Source organism: Callorhinus ursinus, unplaced genomic scaffold, assembly GCF_003265705.2.
Source record: "Callorhinus ursinus isolate GAN/ISIS: 27379988/994484 unplaced genomic scaffold, GSC_fseal_2.0 scaffold12, whole genome shotgun sequence".
In the NCBI taxonomy this organism is placed as follows: domain Eukaryota; kingdom Metazoa; phylum Chordata; class Mammalia; order Carnivora; family Otariidae; genus Callorhinus; species Callorhinus ursinus.
Genome location: NW_027397074.1, coordinates 59,324,576 through 59,351,102, shown reverse-complemented (window position 1 = coordinate 59,351,102; position 26,527 = coordinate 59,324,576). Strand labels below are relative to the sequence as shown.

General features: G+C 41.4%; 1 protein-coding gene across 7 annotated transcripts in view; it reads left to right on the top strand.

Moving 5' to 3' along the window:
* CTTNBP2 (cortactin binding protein 2) overlaps positions 1-23,273 on the top strand; it is a 148,533-nt gene extending 125,260 nt beyond the window's left edge. For 4 of the 7 annotated variants that reach the window (XM_073899116.1, XM_073899113.1, XM_073899117.1 and 1 more), the window contains exons 12-20: positions 6,454-6,606; positions 6,741-6,928; positions 10,138-10,316; positions 12,850-13,055; positions 13,728-13,913; positions 16,199-16,262; positions 17,685-17,817; positions 18,888-18,986; positions 22,980-23,272. In XM_073899116.1, coding sequence (XP_073755217.1) covers positions 6,454-6,606; positions 6,741-6,928; positions 10,138-10,316; positions 12,850-13,055; positions 13,728-13,913; positions 16,199-16,262; positions 17,685-17,817; positions 18,888-18,986; positions 22,980-23,177 — 1,406 coding nt within the window. In that variant the 3' untranslated portion in view covers positions 23,178-23,272. Of the gene's footprint in view, positions 1-6,453; positions 6,607-6,740; positions 6,929-10,137; positions 10,317-12,849; positions 13,056-13,727; positions 13,914-16,198; positions 16,263-17,684; positions 17,818-18,887; positions 18,987-22,979 lie in introns of all 7 variants that reach the window. The other 3 variants (XM_073899111.1, XM_025873334.2, XM_073899112.1) reach the window with 1 other exon arrangement.
* Positions 23,274-26,527: the final 3,254 nt, after the last annotated feature.

Genomic DNA, 26,527 nt, shown 5'->3' with positions numbered 1-26,527 from the left:
TCTTTCCATATATTGGCTATTGTGAATAATGATGCAGTGAATATGGGAGTGCAGATTACTCTTGGAGATCCTGATTTCATTTCCTTTGGCTATAGACCCAGAAGTGGGATTGCTGGACAATGTGATATTTTGAATTTTTTGAGGAACCTCCATACTATTTTCCATAGTATGGAAATGCACCAATTTACATTCCCACCATCAGTGCTCAAGGGTTCCCTTTCCTCCACAATCTTGCCAGAACTTGTTATCTATTGCCTTTCTGATGATAGCCATTCTGCCTGGCATGAGGTGATATCTCACTCTGGTTTTGTTTTACATTTCCCTGATCATTAGTGATGTAATGTATCTTTTCATGGACTTGTTGGCCATTCGTATGTCTGCTTTAGAATATCTGACCCTTTTAAAACAGATGTCTGTGCTCCAACAGAATATGCAATTTCTTATTTACGTGTCCTTTGCTTTTCTACTCTCTGAGACTTCATTCATGCTGCAGCTCTCATTGAGAATGAGAGAGTAAACACCTCCCCCCTACATGCATACACTGGGACTACCAACATGGCCAGTGCTTTGCAAAATATTATGTTGTGCAGTACTGAATAAAACAGACATGGTTTTTGCCCTTTTGGAAACTACAGAAAAAGCCCCTGTTAAAATGCTCTAAGGACACCTCAAATGAAGGCTTCTCTGATTCCTCCAGATGGGACTTCTCCCTCTAGTGAACATCAGTAGCTTTTGTTCATAACTGTGTCCCACCTAACTATAGGTCAAGGCAGTGAGGGTATTATTTGAGCTTTGGCCTTGGCCCACACACACATGGTGAGCTCCTTGAAGGCTAGTACTGTACCTTATTCTATTTTGCCTGGTACACTGATAGCTAATAATTATTGGCTGATGAGTGGGGGAATCTCCTGATAGAAGAAGTGGCCCAGGCAGAATGCTGGTCATATGTCATCTTCAGGTGTCTGCAAGTGGAAGAGCCGCTTGGAGTGCGTGTGGAAAGAGTTAAGATGAGAGAGTGTCAAAGTTGGTCGTGAAGTAGGTGATGATAGGGCATAAAGATAGACTGATTTGGAGTTTAAAAATGAAGTTTTTGAACAGAATGAAGCCAAAAAGTGATCTCCATTTTAACCACCCTCATATGTAGAAGTGGTGTATCACCTTTAAATGGGACGGGAGTTTATTCTCTATTCAGCTCAGTAACTTATAATTATCAAGTATCTTTTTTCTCTTTTTAGTAACAAAAGTAAGATACAAATGCAGGTTTGTCTGCTAAGGCCTTTTTTTTTTTTTTAAAGATTTATTTATTTAGAGAGAGGATGAACGAGGGGGAGGGGCAGAGGCAGAGGGAAAAGCAGACCCTCAGCAGAGCAGGGAGCCTGATGCGGGGCTCGATCCCAGGACCCCAGGATCATGACCGGAGTCGAAGGCAGACGCTTAACGAATGAGCCACCCAGGCGCCCTGACCCTTCGTATTTCCTCTGGTCAGCCCCTCACAGGGATCGTTCTACAACACAGAGCTGCTCTTGTCATCTCCCTGCTGTTCTGCTCGAGTGGCTGCAGGACAAAGGCGTTCTCTGAATGTGTGTGGGGGGCTTACGGTCCGGTCCCCGATCTTCCCTTGCTGCTGTCCATCCTCATCCCCCTCCTTCCTTAAAACGCTGCGTTATGCCCATCATTTCCTCCCTAGGACCCACTGCTCTTGACTGGTGCCCAGTGGAGGGATCACGGAGAGAGTGCACGTTAGGCAGAGTAGATGGGGACCCAGGGTTTTGAGCATGGCAGGGCAATGTCGTGTGAGCCAAAGGGAAGGTGGCGTTGACGGGTGTGCTGTCACTTCTTTTGTAGTGCAGAAAGCACACAATGGGGAATGCCCTTTTGGTCAAGAGGTGGTGGGGAAGGGCAGAGAGTAGAGGAGGCAGAGGTCTGGGCAAGGGAGACGGTGTTCTAGGCTCTCCCACTGCGGTTTTTAGAATGATGAGGGAATAGGAGTTATCTGTTGGTTTTTCTCTTGCGTTTGTTTTTACTAAGAAATTAAATTGATCAAATTATATTACTGTAAGTGAGGAATACACTGATTTGTAAGGAATACATTTATTCCTGTCTTTTAAGCTTATTTCCTCTACAGGAAGAGATTTAAATGACTTGGATGAGGCTGGGCTAGGATGTTGAACTTTAATCTTCCACTATGCACAGCACATGTATTACCTTATTGGCTCCTCTCTCTGACTGCAGATGAAAGCCAGCAAGGAGAGTCACAGAGAATGAGTAAAAGAAATACATGAGCAAACTATAAGAAGGAAGAGTAGCAAATGTATTTTAAATAATTAAGTTAAGGGGCGCCTGCCTGGGTGACGCAGTCGGTTAAACATCTGATTCTTGATTTTGGCTCAGGCCACGATCTCAAGGGTTGTGAGATGGAGCCCTGCATCGGGCTGTGCGCCCTGCTTAAGATTCTCCCCTCCCCCCTGCTCACACTCTCTGTTGCTCTCTCTCTCTCTCTCAAAAAAAAAAAAAAATGAATCTAAAACTTAATATGGAGATTAAAATAAAATGGTTCCCATGAAGAAAAGAATGTAGAACAGAAGAACACATTTAAAGAAAAAAAGACCTAGCGCTGATGTGACCAAGGGTTATTTTGTTGTTTATTTTAAAATAATGCCTTCCTAAGAAAATGAAATTAAGAAAAATAACATCTTCCTTTTCATATTGCCTTTTGTGAGAGATAGTCACAGCATATGGCTCTGTTTGGTAAAAAGGGTGTGAATGTGTATTAGAATTGGGTCAAATTTTGCCTCAGTGTAAGGTACGTTGTTAGATCAGCAAGACGGATACTTTTTAAAATTACATGTGACAGTAAGTAGTAAAAAAAAAAATTTTTTTTTAAACACCAGATTGGTATTTTAAAGTAACACTGAATTCTTGCGAGAACTTTCCTTTTTGGAAGTAATAAAGATAGAATTACCATAATAATAGTAGGAGAATATGGTCATTGGAGTCTACATAACTTCGTTCACCTCCTTGGACCCTGCATTACTTGAGGCTCTTGGAAGGTTTGCCCCTTGCTTCTCATCTGGACTCAGAGCATTATCCCTGCAGAGCCTTGTTTTAAGTGGACTGTGAAAGACAGGCTGTTTTCCATTCTAAGGGGGAGATTACGGACTTGTGGTCACTTTAGACACAAAGGAGTTTGGATTTAACTATAAATGTAATAGGTTAATTATTTTTAACCCAACAAGTATTGCTTTAGAACTGACTCTCCAGAACTTTTAATACAAGGGCATACAAAACTGGGGTACAGAGCCTGGCCCAGGAAGTATCTGATTAGGATCACCAATCTGCAGGAGAGGAGCAGGGCTGACACAGCCTATAAAGTTGGAAGAAAAAAGGACAAAAAGAGTAGATTCATTTCAGAAATAGAGCTTTGCAGTAGCATAAGGCAAAGGAATCTAAATGGCTGACTTGCAGCAGGTTAAAAGAAATCTTCAGCTATAGCATGGGGTGGGTGGCCTCCTTTCATCTCTGTGGAACCTGATCGGAGTCTGGCTAATCCTTCAAACTGGAAACTTCCTGCTCCTGGGGTTGGTTAGACCTGAAACTCTGCTCTACAGTCTGAAGGAGACACATGCTATTTCGCAAATAAAATTTACCTTTGAACCAATCTATTTAAAGATGTGGAACTTAAGTAGTTAGAGAAGTCAGTGTGACTAAAAAAATACGGTCATGAGACTAGCAGTGTTAAAGACAAAGCTTTTTATCAGAGAAACCCAGTCTCTTTGACCCGGGGTCGGTCCGTCATGGGACACCAGGATAAACTAAGATGAGGTGGAACCCCAACCCCTTTTTGTCTAGGGCACAGGTTGTCCGTTTAGTGGGCGATTACTTGATTAGCCATACAGCCCTTGCTTGTGGACCCAAGAGAATGTTAAGCAGTTTCCAGAAGCTCTCTGGCCCTTCTGTGAACGCATTCATTTTATCTCCAGCCTGAATTCTCCCTGGCTGCTCCCATGCTCAGGTCCCACCACCTGTTGGACATCTCCAACAGGATGCCTCCTCAAACCCACGAGACCTGACCCATCGCCCCCACCCATGCCCCACGTGTGCTCTTGCTCACGAGGGCTCTGCCTCCCTGAACTGCAAAGCCTCTTCTCCAGTGGGAACGCCAGAGCTGTTGATGACATTTCCTCTCTGCACCTCTCTCAAGTCAGTCAGCCCCTCAGCCCTGCTGACTCCATCTCAGACAGCTTTGTTCGGTACCTTAGTCCCTTGAAGAACTGAGCCCTGCCCAGCCTCCATTCTCTGCCAATGCCATCTCTTACAACTGGAAAGCCTTCTCCTGAAGACCTGCCTACCTATCAAGATGCTATTCCTTGAAACAGGTGCATTTTAAAATGCCACATCCCCCAGTTAGAATCAGTCCCCTCTGGTATGCCACAGCATAGGCATACAGCAAGGGGGCAGTGGATGAACAGTTGTTGAAATGCAGATACATGTTCCTGTAGAGAGATTCTGGCTGCATGCAGCAGCTTCAGGTCCGCTGGAGCCAACCGTACCCTCAACACAAATGCAGGAAAAACTGGAGACCGTTAGTCCTTGGTTATAGGAAAGCAGATACATGTACCATTCAACCTGCTCTCGTTTTTATCACTAGGTAGAAAAGGTTTGTTTATCGCTGTTGTTTTAATGAACTATAGATGTATCATACTTCCACAATGAATGTATTTCTGCAAGAACATTTAAATGCTGAGCAGCACAGATTTTTAGCACTTTTTACTGAATAGCTGTGTTGAAGGGGATTGGGCACACAGCAGACGCTAGTGTTAACAGCCCCCACAAAACAACGAAATTGAAAGGTGGCTGTTACTGTCTCTAGTTTTCTAGTTGTAAAGCTTCATAGTGTGCAGAAAAGCTATTTCAGTCTCAGAAGAGATTCATTTACAATGTTCAAGGAGTTCTTTTGAAAGTGAAAATGCATTTGCTTAGACTAACAAGGGGGACTAGAGTATAATCTATTTTGAATTACTGTGAAAAGTGAAATACTTGATAAAATTACTCTCAAGTATTTTAAATTGATCTCCTTTTCTCAAGGTTAATTTGGCTAAGACTGAGGCATCTTGGAAGCTTAAAAATTAAAAAGTGATTTTAATTTTTGATTAATTCACTGGTATGCAGGAAGTAGTATATACGTTTTAACTACAGTATTAACATTTGAGTGCTTAGTAGGTGCTAAGCACTGTTTCAAGTACATTCTGTCTATGGACTTAATCGTTTCCTACATATTATCATAATCTTCCATTTACTTTCCATCTTTCGTTTGGGGTCGGTATGCGGTTTAGTGCCCCCTTCTTCAGTAGGAGGTCCACTAAGGCAAGATTCAGAAGTTCTGGGGCACCCAGGTGGCTCTGTCGATTAAGGGTCCGACTCCTGATTTCAGCTCAGGTCATGATCTCAGGGTCCTGGGGTGGAGGCCCGCATTGGGCTCCGTGCTCGGCGTGGAGTCTGCCTGAGGATTCTCTCTCCCTCTCCCCGCTTCCTGTGGGCATAGGCACGCACACACCTGCTCTCTCTCTCACAAATAAATAAATCTTAAAAAAAAAATCAGAAGTCTTAATCCTTCCTTACAACGGTCGTGAAACCCTAGTCAAACCACTTTAACCTCTCTGAGGTCTGTAAAATGATAGGATGGATCAGCTTCTCTGAGGTCCTTAATCTCCATAATTTTATGAATATTTCACAAATGTGTAATTTAAAGGTCATTTAAGTGTTTCTGACCTTTTGTATTATGAAATGTACCTCCGTAAAATACATACTACCTATATTTATAGATTAATGAATAATGCTAAATAAAATAACCATTTAGGTACCACCCAGGCCAAGAAATAGATTATATCCGCCTTCCAGAATGTGGCCTTGTGCCCCATCCCCATTCACAAACTTTTCCTTCTAGAGGTAACCGTTAGTCCATCTTCTGTGATAAACATTTCTTTGCTTTTCTTTATCATTTTACTACCTTTAAATCTCTTTACTATCTTTACTACCTTGTGAATCCCTAAATTAAATAGTACTGCCCGTGTTTGAACTTTACCTGGTGAAACCATATTATATGTATCCTTTTGTGATTTGCTTCTTACTATATTGTTTGTGACAGTCCTGCATGTTGATGCTTGTTGTCATTTGTTCACTGTCCTCTCCAGTCTGTGGATCCATTCTGCTGTCAGTGGGAATTGGGGTTGATTCTAACTGGGATGTGCTGTGAAACTAGTAGTGGATCATTGTGTACGCTTCCAACTGTATTAAACAATGCCAAACTCTTTTCCAGAGTCCTCCTCCTCCGTCAGCAATTAAAGAGCATTCTGATTATGTCACATCTAACACTTTCTATCTTTAGACTTTTTTAACCAGCTCATAGGCATTTTTGTAAAAGCTTTAATCACTCAGTTTTGTTTCTGACCACAGCTTGTCTCATCCCCGTGAAACAGTCTCCTGTGAACAAGAAAGTCATCATCATCTTAGAGAATTTGGAAAAATCTTCATTGTCTGAGTTACTGGGGGACTTTCTGGCACCTTTGGAAAACCGCAGCACCGAAAGCCCCTGGACTTTGCAAAAAGGTAAAGAGAGTGGCAAGAGCCTGCCCAGAGTAGGAGTTGTCCTTCATGTTCCTCTTTCTTAGGCTTGTTGGACTTCGCATTTGTCTCTTCGCATGGCTTGCTGAGGTTGGGCCGTTGCTTTTGGTTTGTTTTAGGAAATGGACCGTCTGAATGTTACTACTTTCACAAGAACTGCTTTCTGATGGGAACTGTTACCAAGGCCTGCCTCCAGGGCTCTGACTTGCTGGTGCAGCAGCATTTCCGCTGGGTTCAGCTGCGGTGGGACGGCGAGCCCATGCAGGGACTGCTGCAGAGGTTCTTAAGAAGGAAAGCAGTCAGTAAGGTAACAAAGGCAGCCTCTTGCCAGGGGGAGGGGCCGGAGCGTCAGGGGGCCCTGGGCTGAAGTTCTACCACATACTGACCGGTGCAGCCTCGCGCAAGGGCGATTTTTAGATAACCCGGAGTTAAAGAAGATGACACATATAAAACCTGCAACAGTTTCTGGACTATGTTAAGTATTAAAAAAGAAAGAAAGAAAAGCAAATAGGTTTTACTCCAAATAGGTTTTACAGTCATTAACTGTTCTTGACGAGGAGTCTCTCCAGGTTCTAAATGCTATAGAAGGCTATCTCCGAAAACTAAACACTCGTCGTCTCAGGAATGGCTACTGCTTTCTCAGGGCCTTCAAAACCTTATCCATCCACTCAAGCTAGTTTTAACGTATGACTGACACTGCGCTAGAGTAAATATTAAAAAGTCACAGGGAAGATTAAAGTTCCCTAGCTTTTACCATGTTTTCAAGCGTGATTATAATTCCTGGCAATTATTTTGGAATAAAATATTCTCTATCCTCCCAAACAACAAAATTAGTGCTGACCAAGCCTAGTACATTGCTATTTAATTAATATTCTTAAGTCAAGCTAGGATCTCAGTGTTGAGATTGACTGGAGACGTTAGAGCTTGAGTTAACTAAGACTTTGTCCCTTAATCCAGCACCACAGGCCACATTTGGAGGGGGCAGTGTCTTCTATCACCCTATTTTGAGCTGTAAAGAACACAACACCCGCTATGCTATCTACTTCACAAAAAGGCATTTTTTTCCTCACATAACCAGTGTCTTGTGGTAGGTGTTGCTGACACCTGTTCACTTCCATGAGGTCAGGTCCTGGGCCTGGGGGAAGTCTCCTGAGCTCCCCTCAAGATTGCAGGATGTCAGCAGGGCCTCAGGCACCACACCCACACCCAGGCATGTCAAAGGGGGGAACCTGGATGCTACTACAGGGGAAAGAGAGCTCAGGCCCTTCTCAGTCTCCTTATCAGGGAAGGAAAACATCTTTTTCTGAAACGTCCGGAAACAGAAGACTTTTCCTGTTTCATTAATCAGAACTGGTTTTGTGCCCACCCTGTTGCCCCAGATCGTGGCTAGACTCACCTTCCCAAGACGGAAGCTCTCCCCCCAAGTACTTGAGCAAAACTCTTTGTCTGTGCGTGCATTTGTGGGTGGGGGATCAGGGGAGGCGAGTGGGGAGAAATAATGGAGTGGGAATGGTTCTGGTAATTCAGTAAACTATGCTTGCCACTAGTGCTGTGAGTCAGTATCGGAAATTCCTAATTTAATCAGAGAAATCATCTACCCCAAGCTCTGTTAAAATCCGCGGGCTGGTAATAAATACATGCTTTTGACCAAAGCTAGGCCATCATATCATGTCCACCAGTAGGAAGAAAAGTGAGGTAATGACAGTCGTAGGTGTGTAGCTTTGCAAATTACTGATGCTTCCATTAATGTTATTCATATTTAAATTTCTTTGCCAAAAAAAATTCACATAAATAATCACAAAAGATAACTAGTTTTTTTCCTTAAAAACTTTTTTTTTTTTAAGAGCAGTTTTAGGTTACATTAAAAATGAGAGGAAGGTACCCAGATTCCCCACATACCCCCTGCTTCCATACATGCATAGTGTCTAGCACTCACCAGAATGGTACATTTTTTTTCACCAAGGATGAACCTACATTGATAAATCATAATCACCCGAAGTCCATAGTTTACCTAAGGGAAAAATATGGAAGGCCTCATGAATTTGCATGTTATCCTCTGAAAAGTCCCAGTTTTATTCTGTAGATGTGGCACTATTTCAGGTAAAATGGACCTCTCCCACATCCAGCTCACTGGTACACATAGTTTGTAAAGGATTTATTTTACTTCCCCACTGTGTTTGAGAATGGGAATGTGGGGTGTGCTGTGAAGAATAGGAAGAGGGAGGGATAATACCTTTCGCTTACCAAGAGTCACTTCAAGTAGGTTAATAAAACAGGTTCCTTGGGTACGTGTGCAATGGGAAATCTTGTAACTGTTTAACAGAACCAAATCTTTGGGGAGGGGGTACTTAGACATACACTGGCCCTTGATCACAATTTCTTCCTCCAATTCCTGAAAGGAATATTAAGTCAAGAGGCCTTTCAGGATAATACCAGGCATCCTACTGGTATGTATTTAATAAACAATAATTGTAAATTTTATTAAGAAGAAGTAAATATTCAACTATCATTAATTGTAGCACATGATCTCATTCCTGCAGGAAGAGTATCAGAGAAATACAACTGTTCCTCTTTTGAAGAGAAGGGAAATTGTAAGCGCTCCCAAGGCCTCACGTAACACAGTAATACCGTTTTAACAGAGCTGCTAGGATTGCTGAACCGCTCTTTCATTTTGACTTGACCAAATTATATTCCTTCAAGTAGGACGTACCCATATTCATAAACTATCCCCAGTCTTAGTATCATAATAACTTGGTAAAACCAAGATTTATAGGAATCCCTTTCTTCTAAAGTACTGAGTTAACTGCTGTATCTGACTTCTAAATAATTGAAGGATATTTCTCCTAATACTAAGGAAATCTTGGTCCTTTTGTGAACCCTCTATACTAATAAAAGGGGACTTGATTTTGTAGAACATAATTCTAAAAAGAATTGCTGCCATCAAACCATGTATATTACATACTATTATTTAAAATTTGCGTGTTTAAAAATTTGAAAACAAATTTCTTTATGCCAGCAGAGTTCTGTACATTTTGGTGAAGTTAGCATTTTAGTTGAGACCTTCCTCCTAAGGAAATTAAAATTAATGCAAAGTGAACATGCCACAGATCTAGATGGATCATCTTGTCTCTTAACCAAATATTGTTTCATGAAATCAAAATCCTTTCTTAACACCTACTTACTGTGTGCAAGGCCCTGTGAAGTACTCTGTATGCATGTGGATAATAATTTCTACCAGAACTTACAGTTAAGAATTTGTGTAAGGTTTCCTAGTCTTCTTACTGCTCTTTTGTGTCTGAACGCTTTCATTTCACGTAATAAGCTACAGATCTGTATCTCATGGAACACACGTAATAGTATTAGCTGTCCCTCCTTCAGCCGAGTCAGGTGGATCAGATTCAGCTATGTTTTTGTTTTACAGTTTTAAATGTTTGTATTTTTCATTTTTGAACGGTTAAAAACAAAAGAAGCACTGTTCTAAGCCACGCCCCACGTCCGGCCTCTCTGTCTCCATAGTTCAGAGGTCAGGTGCCCTCCCCCTGTGATCCCGTGTGCAAGACCGTCGACTGGGCCCTGGCCGTCTGGCGCCAGCTCAACTCCTGCCTGGCCCGCTTGGGCGCACCGGAAGCACTTCTCGGGCCCAAATATTTCCTGTCTTGTCCTGTGGTCCCAGGACATGCCCAAGCGACAGTGAAGTAAGTGCTACTTCTCCTTACTTACCTATTTAAAATAGAGCCATGGCCGAGGAGCTCTGCACTCCCCATCAGAGGACGACCATGACTCATCTGCTGCTAAGTAGCTCCTAAGGAAACTTTTTACTGAGAACTAGTAAGTAGCAGTTTCCAGCTGTTACAAAAGTCTCCTCAATGTCCTGTTCAACAGGCAGTGCGGTGTGTCTCCTGGGAAAGGCCTACATGAGAAATTCATCGAGGATCTTATAACCCAAAACGAAAGCTTACATTCTGTTGATGAATTAAAAAGCTGCTTCCTTGGGTCGCCTGGATGGCTCAGTTGGTTAAGTGTCCGACTCTTGATTTCAGCTCAGGTCATGATCTCAGGTTCATGAGCTCGAACCCCGTGTGCTGGGTGTGGAGGCTGCTTAAAATTCTCTTTCCCTCTGCCCCTCCCCCCACTCTCTCAAAAAAAGAAGAATCTTCCTCCTTTATTAATGATACTTAAATACTATGTTTTCCTTTGTAAGAGCTTATGAGAATAGACATATTAACAATAAAGTTAATGAAATAGAAAATCAAGAGGAAAAAAATGTATCACCATCCAGCTTAGTAAGGTTCTGTGATTAACTGTTAGCATCGATTCTGTACTTTCTGGCATCCTGGGCAGAAATCCATTTTGGAAAGCAGGGCATACAAATAATCTATCTCCTCTATTGTAACAAATGGTCAATTTCAAAACAGCTAATTGGGGGAAAGGAAGAATTAAAATAATAAAATGTATACAGCGTTTTCTTGCTGAAGAGCAGAAATACATTTATTCGTGTGATCACCTTTTTTTCATCAGTATTACAATTAACTTTAAGCCTTTTTCACATCCAGAGTCTCAAGATTCTTAGGAGCTAATCTGGGCCTTTCCTATCATTGCCAACAACTACAGGTACTCTGCTGTGAGATGTGCACGCTACTTGCAAGCTAACAAGTTCGGCTGCCGCAAGCGCGTGACACTAGGTCAGAAGCCAAGGACTCCAGCCCTCAGAGCGCAGCCCCAGCCTGTGCCTCACCTGTGCAGTGGCTCTCCTGGCGTCTCAAGCCCCGGGGCGGGGGGGGCGGGGGGTGACTGACAGTGGCCCATGGATCCCAGCTCCCGAACTTGGAGCTTGAGAATCCCCCAGGCTCCTAAAGGGGGGTGCTAGCAAATCTGCCCACCTTTTGCCCTGGAAAGAAACACCACTTTCATTATCCTAGTAAGGAAACAAATCTGCCTTCTCCAGAAGGAGACACTGTCTGTCTCTTCCAAGGCTGTTTGCCATACTAACAAACATCCTTGAAAAGAGAGCTGAGAACCAAAGTGGACACTCGACGTGCAGACATGCCATGGAGGATTGTCTCCCAACAGCCATGTTCAGGAAGCACTATTTTTTTTTTTTTTAAACCAAAGCTTACCATCTTTACCCCTTAATACGTTTAGGAGTACTTGCACAGGTCTGACACCTGGTACAGAACACCAGATTCTTGTCTTTATTCCCCTCTTAGTTTTTTTTTTTTTTCTCTTGAATTACATATCATTAGACATTAACAGAGAGGCTTAAAATACACAGATGCTTGATACCTGGGCAAAAGTTCTAACAGTCTTGAAAGGCTTACGCCAATATCTAATAGCTTTGAAAACTTCATTATACCGGGAATGTGGTTTAGCTTCTACAGCCTTGAAACAAGTGTTTTTTAAATGTTGCAACAAAGGAATTTCAGTTGCTATTGGATGCCCCAACCTTGGGTGAAGTCCCACTGCTACAGCTGTTACTACAGAGTCCATCTGGGGAGACAGCTGGTGACCCCATCCCCGCTCTGCAGAGCTAAGCCCACCCACGTGCAAACACTGAGCCTTGGCCTTGGGGTGGAAAGATTTAATTTGCCACTGAGTACAAGATCTACCCCAATTTCAGAAATAATTAAAATATATGTATCTTATTAAGGACATATGGCAAATAAGTTTAAGCTATTTAGACATCGATTTCCAGGAAATCTTTTTTCTAGACTTCCGCCTATAAATTTACTTTCCCTTCCATGTATTTTATTTATGCATTCAGTCAACACACACTTAAGCATTGGTTCCTGCTCTCAGTAATCTTAGAAGGTAAAAGGAAAGAGACATGTAAACACTTTCATTTGCAAAACATTGTACTTTTGAGGCAAAGTCAAATATCTTTGATACTGGATAATTTCACTTTTTTAAAAAATATTTTATTTGAAAGAGAGAGTACAAGCAGGGGGAGCAGCAGAGGGAGAGGGAAAGGGAGAAGCAAACTCCCCGCTGAGCAGGGAGCCTGATGCGGGGCTTGATCCCGAGACCCAGGGATCACGACCTGAGCCAAAGGCAGCCGCCTGACTGAACCACCCAGGTGCCCCAATTTCACTTATTTCAAAACTACCTAGGAAAGTTAGCATATCTGTAGAAACACTTAATGTTTTTTTCCATGCTCTTCAAACCCGTCCTTCGTGGTATGGTGTGTAATCTGTGACCGGGCCTCACTGCCAACTGCCCTTCTCTTGCAAGGTGGATGGCTAAGCTGTGGAATGCTATCATTGCACCCAGAGTTCAAGAAGCAATATTGTCAAGAGCCTCCGTGAGAAGACAGCCGGGCCTGGGGCTGACAACTGCTAGAAACCACCCGAGCCAAGGACAGCAGGCTGTGGTTAAAGCTGCTCTCAGCATCTTGCTCAATAAAGCCGTGCTGCATGGCTGTCCCCTCCAGAGAGCAGGTATGCCGGTTGGTGCTGGGAGGAGAGGGGAGGAAATTCATTCTTACATAATACTTGTTTGAATTCATTATAAGGGAGCTCTTCTTTCTCTCTTCGGAAGTAAAGAAATTATCTCGACCTTAATGTACATTTGACACCATTGTCCCAGAACTTTTTAAAATTTTTTTTAGTCTTTCCTCCTAAGAATTTTTTTATTTAAATTCAATTAACAAATAAGGTATTATTAGTTTCAGATGTAGAGTTCAGTGATTCATCAGTCTTACATAACACCCAGTGCTCATGGCATCAAATGCCCTCCTTAATGTCCATCACCCAGTTACCCCATGCCCCCACCTCCTTCCCCTCCAGCAACTCTTGTTTCCTGTGGTTAATAGTCTCTTATGGTTTGTCTGATTTCATCTTTTATTTCTTCCTCTCTTCCCCTGTGATCCTCTGTTTTACAAATTCCACACAGAAGTAAGATCATATGAGAACTCTCTTTTTAAATTGGCTCAGTAATTCCAGATCTCCCAAGTAAAATTTGCTGGGTCACAACACCCCTGCTTGGGTATTAAGCACAGCCATGATTTTGAAGAATATTTTTTGGAGAATTGCAATTGTTATATTTTACTTGACTATGAAACGCAGGCTCACTGCCTTCTTTTTGGCAAAACATGATTTGTGTTGTTTCAGAGCTGGACCAGCACACAGCTGATTTCAAAGGAGGAGGTTTCCCATTATCTATAGTCTCAAGTTACAACAGTTGTAGCAAAAAGAAAGGAGAGAGTGGTGCCTGGAGAAAAGTGAGCACCAGTCCTCGCAAGAAGTCTGGCCGCTTCTCTCCTCCGTCCTGGAGTAAGCCAGGCCTAAGTGAGGAAGGTAAGTGAGGCGGCCATGCTGCCTGGAGGCACGTGGGCACTCGGGCTCTGCTTTCAGAGTGCGAGTGTGCTTTTACTTTTCTCACTATGCATTCAACAAAGTTGAGGTTTTCAATGCATATTCTCAGGGAATGAACAGGGGGTAGTAGGTACATTTCCGAAAATATCTGGGAGGAAATAATCGTTTGTTTGTGGCATCCACCATTCAATCTATGTAATACAACAGTTGTACTTAGGCCAAGTTTTCTCCTTTTCTGTGTCATCTCTGAGCAACCTTAAATTTTTTAAAGTATGTATGGAGATACGTTTCATACCAGTTTAAGGCCTTCGTGAGTCAATCAGTTTTACACATTTCTTTCTCCTATATTGTGTCAGCTTCTAGTCTACACACTGGAAAGAGAGGAAACACAAAAATTCCTGCCCTCCTAGGGTTTATGTTCTCCTAAATTATTAAAAAGATTCAATATAATGGAACATCCTCCATAAAAAAAGAATATGTAAGTTTTTATTCAAACAGGATAAAACACATTTATCTCTGGTGTTAGACCTATTCCTTTTGGCTTTGGTAATAGGGTAATCAGTAATTATACGAATTGACTTCCCTAAAGGAAATCCATATTTGAGTAAGAATGAAAAGATGTTCCAACCTCATATGCATTGTGCATTTCTCATATATGTAATTTTGGGAGCCCGTCCCACCCCCAACATATTCTGTTATGTATAATTTCATGCCCATTTTATAGTAGAGTTGCTAAAAAGAGAATATGCCTAAAATTTTGAAACATGAAAAATTGCCTGTGTTCATTAATGTTTTCATACTTAAAAATCAGCAAAATACAGGCTTAATATTAATATATGCTGGAGTTTTTTAATTACCCCATGCATGTGTCCATAAACTGTGACTTTTTTTTTTTAAATGACTGAATGTAAAGTCACTGAATGAGAGTTTACTTACACTTTTTTAAGGTGATTGCTATGTATCTATAATATGATATATTCTGATTCTTAAGAGCTTGCCATTACTTCCCAGAGTTAGAGTGTTTGATTCAGGGAGTAAAGTCATTAGACATCAGCCCCCTCCTAAGGCTTAGAGACTCCTGAAGCGACCTCTGCAGCAAGGACTGTACCTTCCACTTGTCTATCCCTATATGTAGTGCGAAAGAGCTCTAAGATGAGGGTTATCTTCTCCATTTCCAGGTAACAAAACTGAGGTTCAGAAACCTTTGGCGGTCTGTCCCTATCACGGGGCTCTGCAACCCATGTTTTTGTTTCTTGCGAGTCCTATGCTGTTTCCTCCATCCATGCCACTCTAATCCCATGGTACATGGAATAATCCATAAGCACTCAGATAACAGGACACCCACCCAGGCTCTTCACTATCATTTCCAAGTTTATTACAATTTCTGTAGGGTTTAAGACCAGCCTCTGGCTTGAGCCAAGTAACTAAACAATAAGCATTGTCAATGTTGTATACTTTAGAGTGGACAAACAAAATCAATAAAGTGAATATGAATTTAAAACAATATCAAGTCAAACTCAGAAAATGATTATGTAACATATTAAAAAGTTACAATATTGAATATAAATATAAAATTAATTTTAGTTTAATACTTGATATATCAAATGTTATACTCTTAGAAATATGAAACCATATTCAAAAGATTAATAAAATTGTGCGTAACTGGGATACTTCATTTTTATACTGGTAAATTTTTTTCCCAATAGTTCCATTTGATATTACAATGTTTGGGTTGCTATTGGTTTTTCTGACGCCATTGTTTATCAAAATAGAACCACTTTGCATTCTACACAGATAACGATGGGTGATTATAAAGTTTGGTAAAGACCCAGCCTCTTTTTCTCCTGATATAAAACAGAAAAGCTATGATGTCAGGTCACAGGCTTCAGGAGAGGGGACCAAGCCCAGGCACCTATATGGTAATTAGGGAAGTCTGCTAGCCACCCTTTCTGACAAAGACGACAAAATATGGGCAGAGCAACTAGTATGGAGATGGTCTCTGATGACCTCTTCATGAGGATATATTCAACTTTTCAAAATCATTCTTTAGACATAATTTGTGCTAGCAACATTCATACAATTTTAGAAGAGGGGCCATTCATTTATAAAAGCAATCCTATGCGGGGAGCTCCATCAAAAGATGGATTCAATCCAAAAACAGTATCAAAGAACAGAGTCCATAGTCTGTTTCTTTTAAATACAGAGTTCAAGATGCACAGGGACAATGATTGATTCTATTGAAAATGATTACATTTTTCTTTAAACAGGTATCAAAATTAAAGCTGTATCTCAGCTGAATTATAACAGGAATGCCTCTCTGTCAAAACAAAAGTAAGTTTCCCTTTAACTTGTAGCGAACAATACATGTTTTCATTATTTGTACATCTATAATGCTATTAATATATTTTAAAAAAGAGGTCATTGAAATGCTAGTATTAAACTGAAATCTAACAAATGAATGTGTAATGGTAGGAAAATTTTCTCTTGTAGGTTCTTTGGTCTAATGATCAAATTGATATAAGACAGATTACCAGGAGAAAAATGAATTTAATTTCCTACGTCTGGAAGCCCCAAAGATAGGAGACTCAAGGCCATGTCAGGCAGTTGAGGGTTATATTGTCAACCTGAGCTAAGGAATGGTATAGGGGCCTGGCGCTTTGAGGGGAAGGGGGTGAATCACAGGATGATAAGAGCAGATGCTTGCCCTGCCCGACAGAGGGGTATTTCAGATAAAAACCTTAGCTCTGGTAGTAGCTCTTTCTAAATTCTGAATTCTTTTAGGTACTCAAGGGAAATGAGTCAGATGGGTCTTGATTGACTTCAGATCAAAATAACCCACCAGCCAAAGTGACACATTTTGGGATGGCATATTCTCGCCTTCACATGAAAACTAAAAAACATGTTCTTTAAGCTCAGTATAACTTAACATAAAGGCTTTTTTGCTTGTAGTTTGTTGAAAACATTAGAAATATTAATGGCTTTTTTATCAAATTGATCATTAATGCTTTTGACATAAAGATATGATAAACAGGCTTTAGATGACTGATGTTTTAAAATGATCACTTTATTTTCTTATGTTGCTCCTAGGGAATTATTTTAGCTTACAAATTTTGAGGTACAAAAGATGATTTGGTTAATCATGGAAATGTTTGGGCAGTGTGTAAATAGCTCTTCACTGTAACCCAATAAATTGTGTGTCCTGTCACTTGACAGGTAACATTTAGAACCAAGTTCACAGAATTACAGATGGGGGAAGTGTAAAGAGAGAGAAGATAAAGGAAACCGTAACACCTGCGCCTTTCTGCCAGGCACACTACGGAATCCATTATATACAGCAGCCTCTGTAATTTCCCCAGTAACTCTATCATGTAGATAACCCAGAAACTGAAGTGTTAAGGGAAGCAAAAAGAAGAAAATAGGACCTGCGACCATGTTGCTAGTAAGTGGTAGAGCCAAGTTTGAAATTTATAGTTGTTCCAGGGTATCAAACTGTCCCTCTGCTTCCCCAGTATTTCATGTCTTAAGTTTCATCTAGGGTTGGAGAAAGGGAAGAAAAGAGGACTGGAATGTTCTAAACCAAGTAGATTTCTCAGTGAATAAAATTTTGAGTGGGAGTTGCCAAACTTGTGCCATGAAGTGACATTTCAGACTCTTTTTAAAGGATATTTAGAAACTCTTTTCCTGCCCCCTCCCAACTCCAAAACTGGATTGTGGTTTCCACTTTGAAAAACTCTTTTCTGAACCTTGTATTAGGTCTTTAGAGAACGATTTATCATTGACATTGAATTTGGAACAAAGACTCTCTCTGGGTTCGGATGATGAAGCAGACCTTGTCAAGGAACTTCAGAGTATGTGCTCCAGCAAATCTGAATCTGATATAAGCAAGGTAAGCAGTACAAAGCGGGGAGGACATGGATTGGCTCCCCCCACAGCTTAGAGCCACATCAGAACACACATTCCCTGAAAGACATTCCTGATTGAATAGTACTTGAATAGTATGGTTAATGCTCCAAATCAAACCCTCTTTACCTTGCTTAGAAAAGCCCTTTCTTCCAAAGTATCTTTTGTAAAAGAAAAGGAGTTCTATTAAGGACAGCTTGCTTTTCATAACTCCTCTGAAAGACCTGAGGTTAAAATTGCATATTGATTGCATTAGCACAAATCACACCCAGCACATTCAGGCATCCCTGGTTCCCTAGGCTTTTCTTCCTTTCCGTTTTTCTAATGTTGGTATACAAGTCACCTCTCAAAAAGAGAGCATCACAGCAGACTCATGTTGTAGACAGAGGAAAAGCCACCACCTTCCTTACAGGAAAATTTGGCCTCTGTAATGCATATAGTCATAGCCTTTTCAGCCGTGAAAAGTGAGATCCATATATAGAAATTTCAAAGGCCATGTCAACAGCTTCAAGTTCAACTTGTTCTGGCCCTCTGTTAGCTGCAGCAAATCGAACCAGACTTCCTTGATGAAGGCCTTTTACTTGAAAGGGAGGATAAGAAGGTAGTTATGATGGGAGGTGCTACCGAAAGACTCTTAACTCTTACATCTGAACAGTCCTGATCTCCGGGGCAGAGTCAGATTGACAGTCTGGTTTAACCTTTGCTGGAAATGAGCTGAAATCCCCACTGGAAGAATGAGGTAATGATTAAAATCTTACAGTTTTGCCCAGGACAGATTTTTTTCTATAGGGCTTATCGTCTGGTCATCTTCTTTTGACTTTTTTTTTTTTAATAATCTCTAAGGGAGGAGGACCTGTTTCTCATCTGTTTTCTGGTAGTTTCACTTAAAGGCTTGGAGTCTTTGTTGTGAAGAGTATAGGCCTTGAGGGTGTGTTCATAGAGCTCCTGAGGGTCAGAGAAGAAGGTAACACATACAGAAAATGCAGATTTTCTATAGTGACTTTAAGTTATGCCTTGAGTGTATACCTATGGCTTGATAAATGGTCTCTTCGCCAGATTGCTGATTCCAGGGATGATTTAAGGAGGTTTGATAGTTCAGGAGACAACCCTGCCTTTTCAGCAACTGTTAATCCAAGAATGCCAGTGTCACCGAAGGTAAGTGCCCATTTCCCTGCAAAATGAGACAAAAAAGGATTGCTGTGGAATGGACCTCCCAAATCTTGTTTCAGTGTGAATCACAGCATTCTTTTTCGATCACAGCTGTGAAAAGAGAAGTAGAGTAAAAGTAAATGTTCAGTAGTTAATCAAGGTTAGAAAGATCACTGTTTAGATAATAGCTTGAAAGAATGATGTAGAAAAGCATTGTGTGTGTCAAAAGTATATATAATGAGACTTCTGTCTTGGTTCTTCTATTTTTAAAATGTATTCATTTGAGAACCTTTAAGGTTTCCTGCATTTTAGAATTGCAACAGGCTAAATAATGTAAAGATCTATCACACCTGAAAAAAAAAAAAAGTCCTTTTTAGGGGCGCCGGGGTGGGGGGCTCAGTCGGTTAAGCATCTGCCTTCGGCTCAGGACGTGATCCCAGGGTCCTGGGCTGGAGCCCCACATCAGGAGTCTGCTTTTCCCTCTCCCTGCTGCTCCCCCTGCTTGTGCTCTGCCCAAAAACGTAAGAAACTGAACTAAAAAGGACTTTTTTTTTTAACTTGCGATAATGCACATTGGCTTCAGTGAGAGGCTTTCCTTTGAACACAAGGCAGGACGGTAAGTGGCAGAGCGAGGACTATGGTTAATAAAAGCCCAGAGATGGCCCAGCATGGTACTCCTGGGTGAGCGCACACAATAAAACTACTTCTTACCCGGTAATTATTTTGTGAGGATGCAGATTTCATAAGAGGCCGTAGTAAGAGGTGGTTTATTCACCACGTCGCATGGAGTGTGGCTCACGTCGTGTTGTCAACCCCTCCTGCAGCGGCTGATGAAGACCTGGGGGGTTTGCAGAGAGAGGGATTATAAAGTGAGCATGGTGAGACTAGTAAATTATTCATCGTCTGCTCACCACAGCCTCTGCCGTCCTGCTGCTTCACGAGGTTCCCAAGTAGTTACATGTGAGCTGTAGGTTTTGGGGGAAGAAGAGGGCAAGCACTGGCAAGGCTGAGGTCCCAAATAAAAAATATGTAACCTGATGATCTGCGAAGAAGAGCAGGACCTTTCTGGCTTGCTCTTATCACGTCTGCCTCCCCCACCCCCTCCCCAGTCGGGAACTGTTTAGAAAGCACAGCAAAAACATAATTTGGGGAACTGCGAATTCTGGCTGGAAGACATTTTGGTCAGGAGCTGTCCCTCCTGAACACATTTCTTGGGCCTGCGGGACCACGCTTTAGGGTTCCTTGTAGAATAGTCAGTCCATGCAAAGGCCAGGAAAGTCTGGGAAGAAAAACCGTGAACCTGTTTCTCCAAGGGCCAAGTCACTTTCCTGTGTAAAAATGTTGACCGGTTCTGACCAGCTGCCATTGTTTAAATGCCTCATGGAGACAAGGTTTTGTACCCCTATTACTCTGTCATAGGACCTTATTGGTTGCTACAATAAGGTACTGTCCACAAAAAATAGTACTGAAAGTGGGATACGCTCATGGCAACTCAGGTCAGCCTGGTTTTAAGAGAGACCTTTGAAAACATGTGTCCTCGTATACACTCTGGGCTCTCACGGGGTTGAGTTGAGGTGGATATTAGAACAGCTAGCTGCTCCTCCGCACACTGAACACAGGTGGAGGGGCTCCCTGGCAAGGGCCAGGAGGCGTTTTTCTCAGAACCTGCCAGCAGAGGGCAAAGTAGCACATTGGACAGCCTTCTGAAAGCTTGGCAGGCTCATTTCTTTTCTATCCTTCTGATAAACTCGGCTCGCAGTTCTTGGTTAGATGCCTGGTTTCTTCTGTTATCAGGAAGTAATTCTTTTAAAGTAAGAGCTCTCTGGCTTAGTTGAAATCACTTTCGACAATCCTCATTTGTCACAACAGAACTCCTTACTGCTCCAACAGTAAGGGAATGTAGTGGGATTTATTAATCTGGTGGCAGGTTAGCCTTCTAAATCAAAAACAAATGCACATATTTAAATGACTAATACAACAGCCATGGGTAGGTTTTCTTCTCATGAAAACCAAATGACTCCCCCGAAAGCAAAAATTCTCATTTTTGCATAATGAAATCCACTTGAGGATTTTGTTGTTAAAACCCCAGTGCCCAGATCATGCTCCCTCCACCCTGAGGTTCTGATGTAATTGGTTTGAGGTGCCACCTGGACTTTGGGCCTCCATTTTGTCCAGCCCCTTTGTTTCTAAATGTATCTTTCGAGGGGTTGATACAGCTTTATGTACCTTATTTTTACATGTAATCCACTATTTCTGTACCCTCCTCTACAGCTTCCTGCCTTCACCCTTTCTTCCCTCTTCACTTATCACGGCCCTCTACCTCCTCAAAGATCCATCTCACCACCATCTTCTCTACAGTGTTTTCCTTTCCTTCTCTCCCCAGCCCATCCCCAACTTCCCCATCTAGAGAGCAGGGATTATAGTATCCTCCTAACTTCCAGCAGTGAGTCAGTATTAAATGAATGAATTGCTCTAATTTAACAGTATTACTTTAAAACAATTTAGCTGCAGCACTTTTCTATACAAACTAGTGGTTTTCTTTGAGCTTAATAGGTACAACATTGCTAAGTAACCTTATATGTTTAATAGAACTTTTGGGTCCTAGCCCAGAAAGCATTAAACACCGTGAACTCTCCTAGTTCCAGGCTCTTGTACCTCTTAGCCTTAGGGCAAACACCTCCAACCTGTGCTTAGATGCCCAAGTACACTCTGTGTATCAGTCACTGGCCCTGTTCTTACACTCCTAGCCTTAACGGTGTGTGGTCCTCAGTAAGGCAGAGCAGTTCTCCACATGCCTCCTGTTACATCCTCACCCCTCAACACCCCAAGCACATGTTTAACTGCAAGGGAAGCTTTTTGTTACTTCATGTCAGCATTTCCTGTCTCAGACCATAATGATGCACACCGCCCCCCCCCCTTCATGATGCAAACGATGGGGCGGACCAACGAAGAACACCATGTATCACCTTTTCTTTCTCTGGGCAATCACCTAGCTGCTACCTTTAGCACAATATGCTATTTCTTCTAAATATGACTTATGTGTTGAGTTGCCTGGTGTTCTAGAACAAATTACAAGCTGGGATTAGTCTTACTAGGCCCAGGCCTAAGTCCCATTTTCCAGATTTAAGAAGATGCCCAGGAGAATTCAAAGGCCAGGGGAATCCACCCAGTTACTTTCCTTTAAAAGCCACATTAACTATTTTACCTGTTAAATTCTAGTTTTACATTTTAAATCTTTTAATGGTTACATTACTGTTTAGTTGTATTAAAGGAGAGGAAGTCAGTATCAACTGCTTGGGAGCCATGGGGAGCAGCTCAGAGAGGAAGCCTTCCTTCATGTTGGTTGATTGGCAGAATTTTAGACACTCTTAAGGGCAAACACCTTGAGTGAAAGGTGGGAGCCTGAGGTCTGGCCCAGCGTCCTCCCTCTGAGACTGGGGACAAATCACGTCACCTGTCCAGCTCTGCGGCTGTGCAGGAAGGGAAGCGCCCCTGTTAGAGCACAGATGGTCTCTGCTCTGGAAGAAACACGCAGAGCAGTGCTCCTGTCTTGTAGTTAAACTGTTAATCAACACATATTTATTTTCTGAGCATTTAATATCTAGTTTCCAGGAAAGCAGAAAAGTTAGGTGACTCACCCACACAGTGAGAGAGTTGATTTTTGTGGAGCTGCCTACAGAGACGGTAGCTTTGACTAATCCAATTTGGTGATGTCTTCAGGGCCAGGACTTCAGGAAGCTGCCAGACTGTGACATTTGATTCACGGAGTCTTGTGAAGCCACGAAGGGCCTAAATGAAAATCAGGTGGTGGGTCTGGAGGAAGTTAATCACTCAGCCTCTCCTCTCTAGAGTCTGCTGTTTGGTTTTGCAGGAGAACCGTGTTCAGGGAGACTCTCCTCCATGCTGGTGCAGAGACACAGAGCAGGAGGTGAGCACGGCTGTTAGCGGTTGGCCACCAGGTCAGACGTGACAGGCCTGTTCTGCTCTCTTCTCTCACAGGGGGTCAGTCCTCTCAGCAGCCATCAACCGGCCGAATGCAGCAACAGTCCATCAAAGACTGAGTTGGGTGTTTCAAGAGTTAAATCTTTTCTTCCTGTTCCTAGAAGTAAAGTCACCCAGTGTTCCCAGAACACCAAAAGCAGCAGCAGAAATACAAGGCAAATAGAAATCAACAACAACTCAAAAGAAGAGATTTGAAACTTCCACAAAAACGAACAAGTAGGAAAACCAAACAAATAGGCCTGCCTACGATAGTCTCACTCTCAACTTCTATATCTTTATTTCACACAGAAACCAGTATCTTTCACACAGAAACCAGTATCTTTCACACAGAAACCAGTATCTTTCACACAGAAACCAAGGACAACAAGATGTAAATACCTTAAAATGAAGGCAATGTTTTCATTGTAATATAAAGTATGAGTGCGGGACCACTATTCAATTTTTTTGTAAAGAATGTATTTATAACCAACATTTTGTTGCTTTTTTTTTTCTTTCCAATTCTATAGGATTGAATTTCAATACGAGGAGGTGATGCCAACTTTTCAAGTAGTTTTATAATAGAAATATTGTGATAGTTTTAATCAACATGTTCAGGGGTATTAGAACTGTCAGTGTACTGTATATCTATATATATATGTATATTTAAGAAAGTCCATGAAGCATATTGCGTACATGTTATAAAATGTACAACATTGGCTTTTAAATAGAGATAACTTTATGTTCACTTGAATGACTAGAATGGGGCAATAACAAATAATTTCTAAATAGTTACTTTCCATTAAAAGCCATATTAAATATTTTGCCTGTTAAATTCTAGTTTTACATTTTAAATCTTTTAATGGTTACATTGCTGATTGGTTGCATTCTGTATATTTATGCTTATCAGAGTTTGCATTATGACTCCAGAAAATATGAAATTATATAATGCAATAAAAGTGTTATCTTTGTTATAAAAGTTTTGTACCTAAGTGAATATAACTGCAAATGCTTCAATAAATTAATTTAGTTAACTCCCTCTTCGATTTAATTCTAGTAGCACAACTGATAAAAGTTGATATTTTCTGGAAGTGTTTCTTCAAAAATTACTAATGAAATGACATATACAACTCAAAGTTAAAATGCTTTGACATCAATAAAATATTGAATTAGTGAAATAATTTTGCTGTAGTTTCTATGTATAGCTCTTAGTAGTTTATCCATGCAACAGAGATTTGTGTTCAATTATAAAATGTGTTCTCCCTGTTGGTATTTCACTAGCTGTTCACAGAAAGGCCCACCCCTGTTAGAAAGTATTAAATAAAACATTTAAGTGGAGCTCTTAAGAATTAGGTGTTCAGTGAACAAAACATCTTTTTCTCTCATAAATACCCCCCAAAAGGTATGATTTTATACCAAGAATGATTTACTTGTCTAAGAGTATTATAAGCCCTCTCTTGGCCAGAATGGTTTACATTGAAGTTCACACATGTACACTGATACTGTATTAAACTTTACGAAAAATATCTGCAAGTATCTTAATGGGTGGTTAATAATTACACCACAAGGGATGAATCAGAGACGATCTTTCTAGCAGGGAAGAACTCGATTCCAACACGTGTTGGCCTTCTGCCTGGGCTTCATCTGGACAAGGCGAATCCTGGGGGTGTTCAGCTCTGACCTCTGTATAGGGAAGGGTGTGTGGGGGGGGTGGGCCTAGAGCAAGGGACAGAGGGTGGATGGAAGACAGAGGCCGGGGAACTAGTCTTAGGCTTCAACACGGTAACTCCTTTGAACTGGACTCAAATTCTTAGTGCCCTGGTGGCATCTGATAACTACTCTCAAGTGTTTTCACACAGACTGAAGAACTCTCTAAAAATCAGAGACAATATACCTGGATGGAGCTGGCTCTGATGTGTGTTTCCTCCGGCTTACGTACACCTGCTCAGATTATGTCCATTTTGAATTCCTAAGCATTGCGTTTTAACTGCTTTTCTGAAGCTAAAGATCCCATTAGAGTACTCAAGCACCAGAGAAGACAAAACCAAATTCGAAATACATGATTAAGATGGCTTTTAGTGACTGATCCATACAGTAACATTCAGTGCATACACTTTTTCTAATTGGACGGCAGACTGTAAGATTAAAGAAGGCATTTAGAGTGGGGTCTTTCAAAATACAGGTAGAGATCTAATGGATCATTATATCTATTTAGTGAGTCACAACTAGCAATTTTTAGAAGTAGAGTGGAAAGTGTCAGTACGTCCTAGTGTCTATCAAAGTAAAAACATTTTGTGACGCCTTTGTTTGACATAGATGTAAACATGAATGGGCTGGGCTGGGATGTGAGGTCATGGCCAAAAATCTTTCAAAGTCAATACAATATAAGGGAGCCGAGTGGTGGGGGTGGCTTGGGATAAGAAGGTCTTTGATGATAAACTGCCCTAGCTGAATTAAGCACTGCCCTTTCTTAGCTGTCTGGTCTAAGACAAGTTACTTCATTTCTTTAATACACACTTCTCAGCGGTAAAGTAGGGTCATGATAACCCTGCAAGTTGTTGGTGAGCATTAAATGAGGTAACGCAAGCAAGCATTCCTACTTCTCTCCCTCTTCATCAAATAAGGGATCTTGTAACTCTGTGTGGCATTCCAACCTCTTTTCAAAGTATAATCAATTCACAGATACTGAGGGTTTAAAATCTGATGCTCATCATAGAGCTGCAAGTGTGTGAAACACGTGAGAGACGTGTAATTGGAAATTATTAACTATAAAACACACTAGCAGTTTTCATTTTCCTTTTATGTTAACTTGAAAGTGTCTCCAAAATAGACTAATCTAGGGCGCCTGGGTGGCTCAGTTGGTTAAGCAACTGCCCTCAGCTCAGGTCATGATCCTGGAGTCCTGGGATCGAGCCCTGCATCGGGGAACCTGCTTCTCCCTCTGACCCTCCCCCATCTCATGGCTCTCTCTCTTTTTTTTTTTCTTTTAAGATTTTTTATTTATTTATTTGACAGAGAGAGACACAGCGAGAGAGGGAACACAAGCAGGGGGACTGGGAGAGGGAGAAGCAGGCTTCCTGCTGAGCAGGGAGCCCGAAGTGGGGCTCGATCCCAGGACCCTGGGATCATGACCTGAGCAGAAGGCAGATGCTTAACGACTGAGCCACCCAGGCGCCCCTCATTCTCTCTCTCAAATAATAATAGTATCTTTTAAAAAAGATTTAAAACAAAAACAAAATAGACTAATCTGTTTTGCAGTTGCTCATGTAAAAGAGAAAACAAGGAGAGACTTCACAAAAGCTGATTATGAAAAGTAGCCAATTTTGAGAGACAAGGTTGAATTTTCAAAAATGCAATATTTTTTCTTTTCAGTTAATACTTAATAACTGAAAATCAAGTTCAGTTGGCTAGCCCTAGCCATCATCTGACTTAGCCACCTGTTATGAACAATTATGACCCATTATAGCAAAGTCAATCTCTGAAGTTATGTGATACTTTCTGAATTCTATGCCACCCCTTTTGCAAGATATTTTTCTCAGAGAACATCCCACAAATACTAAAAAAAAAAT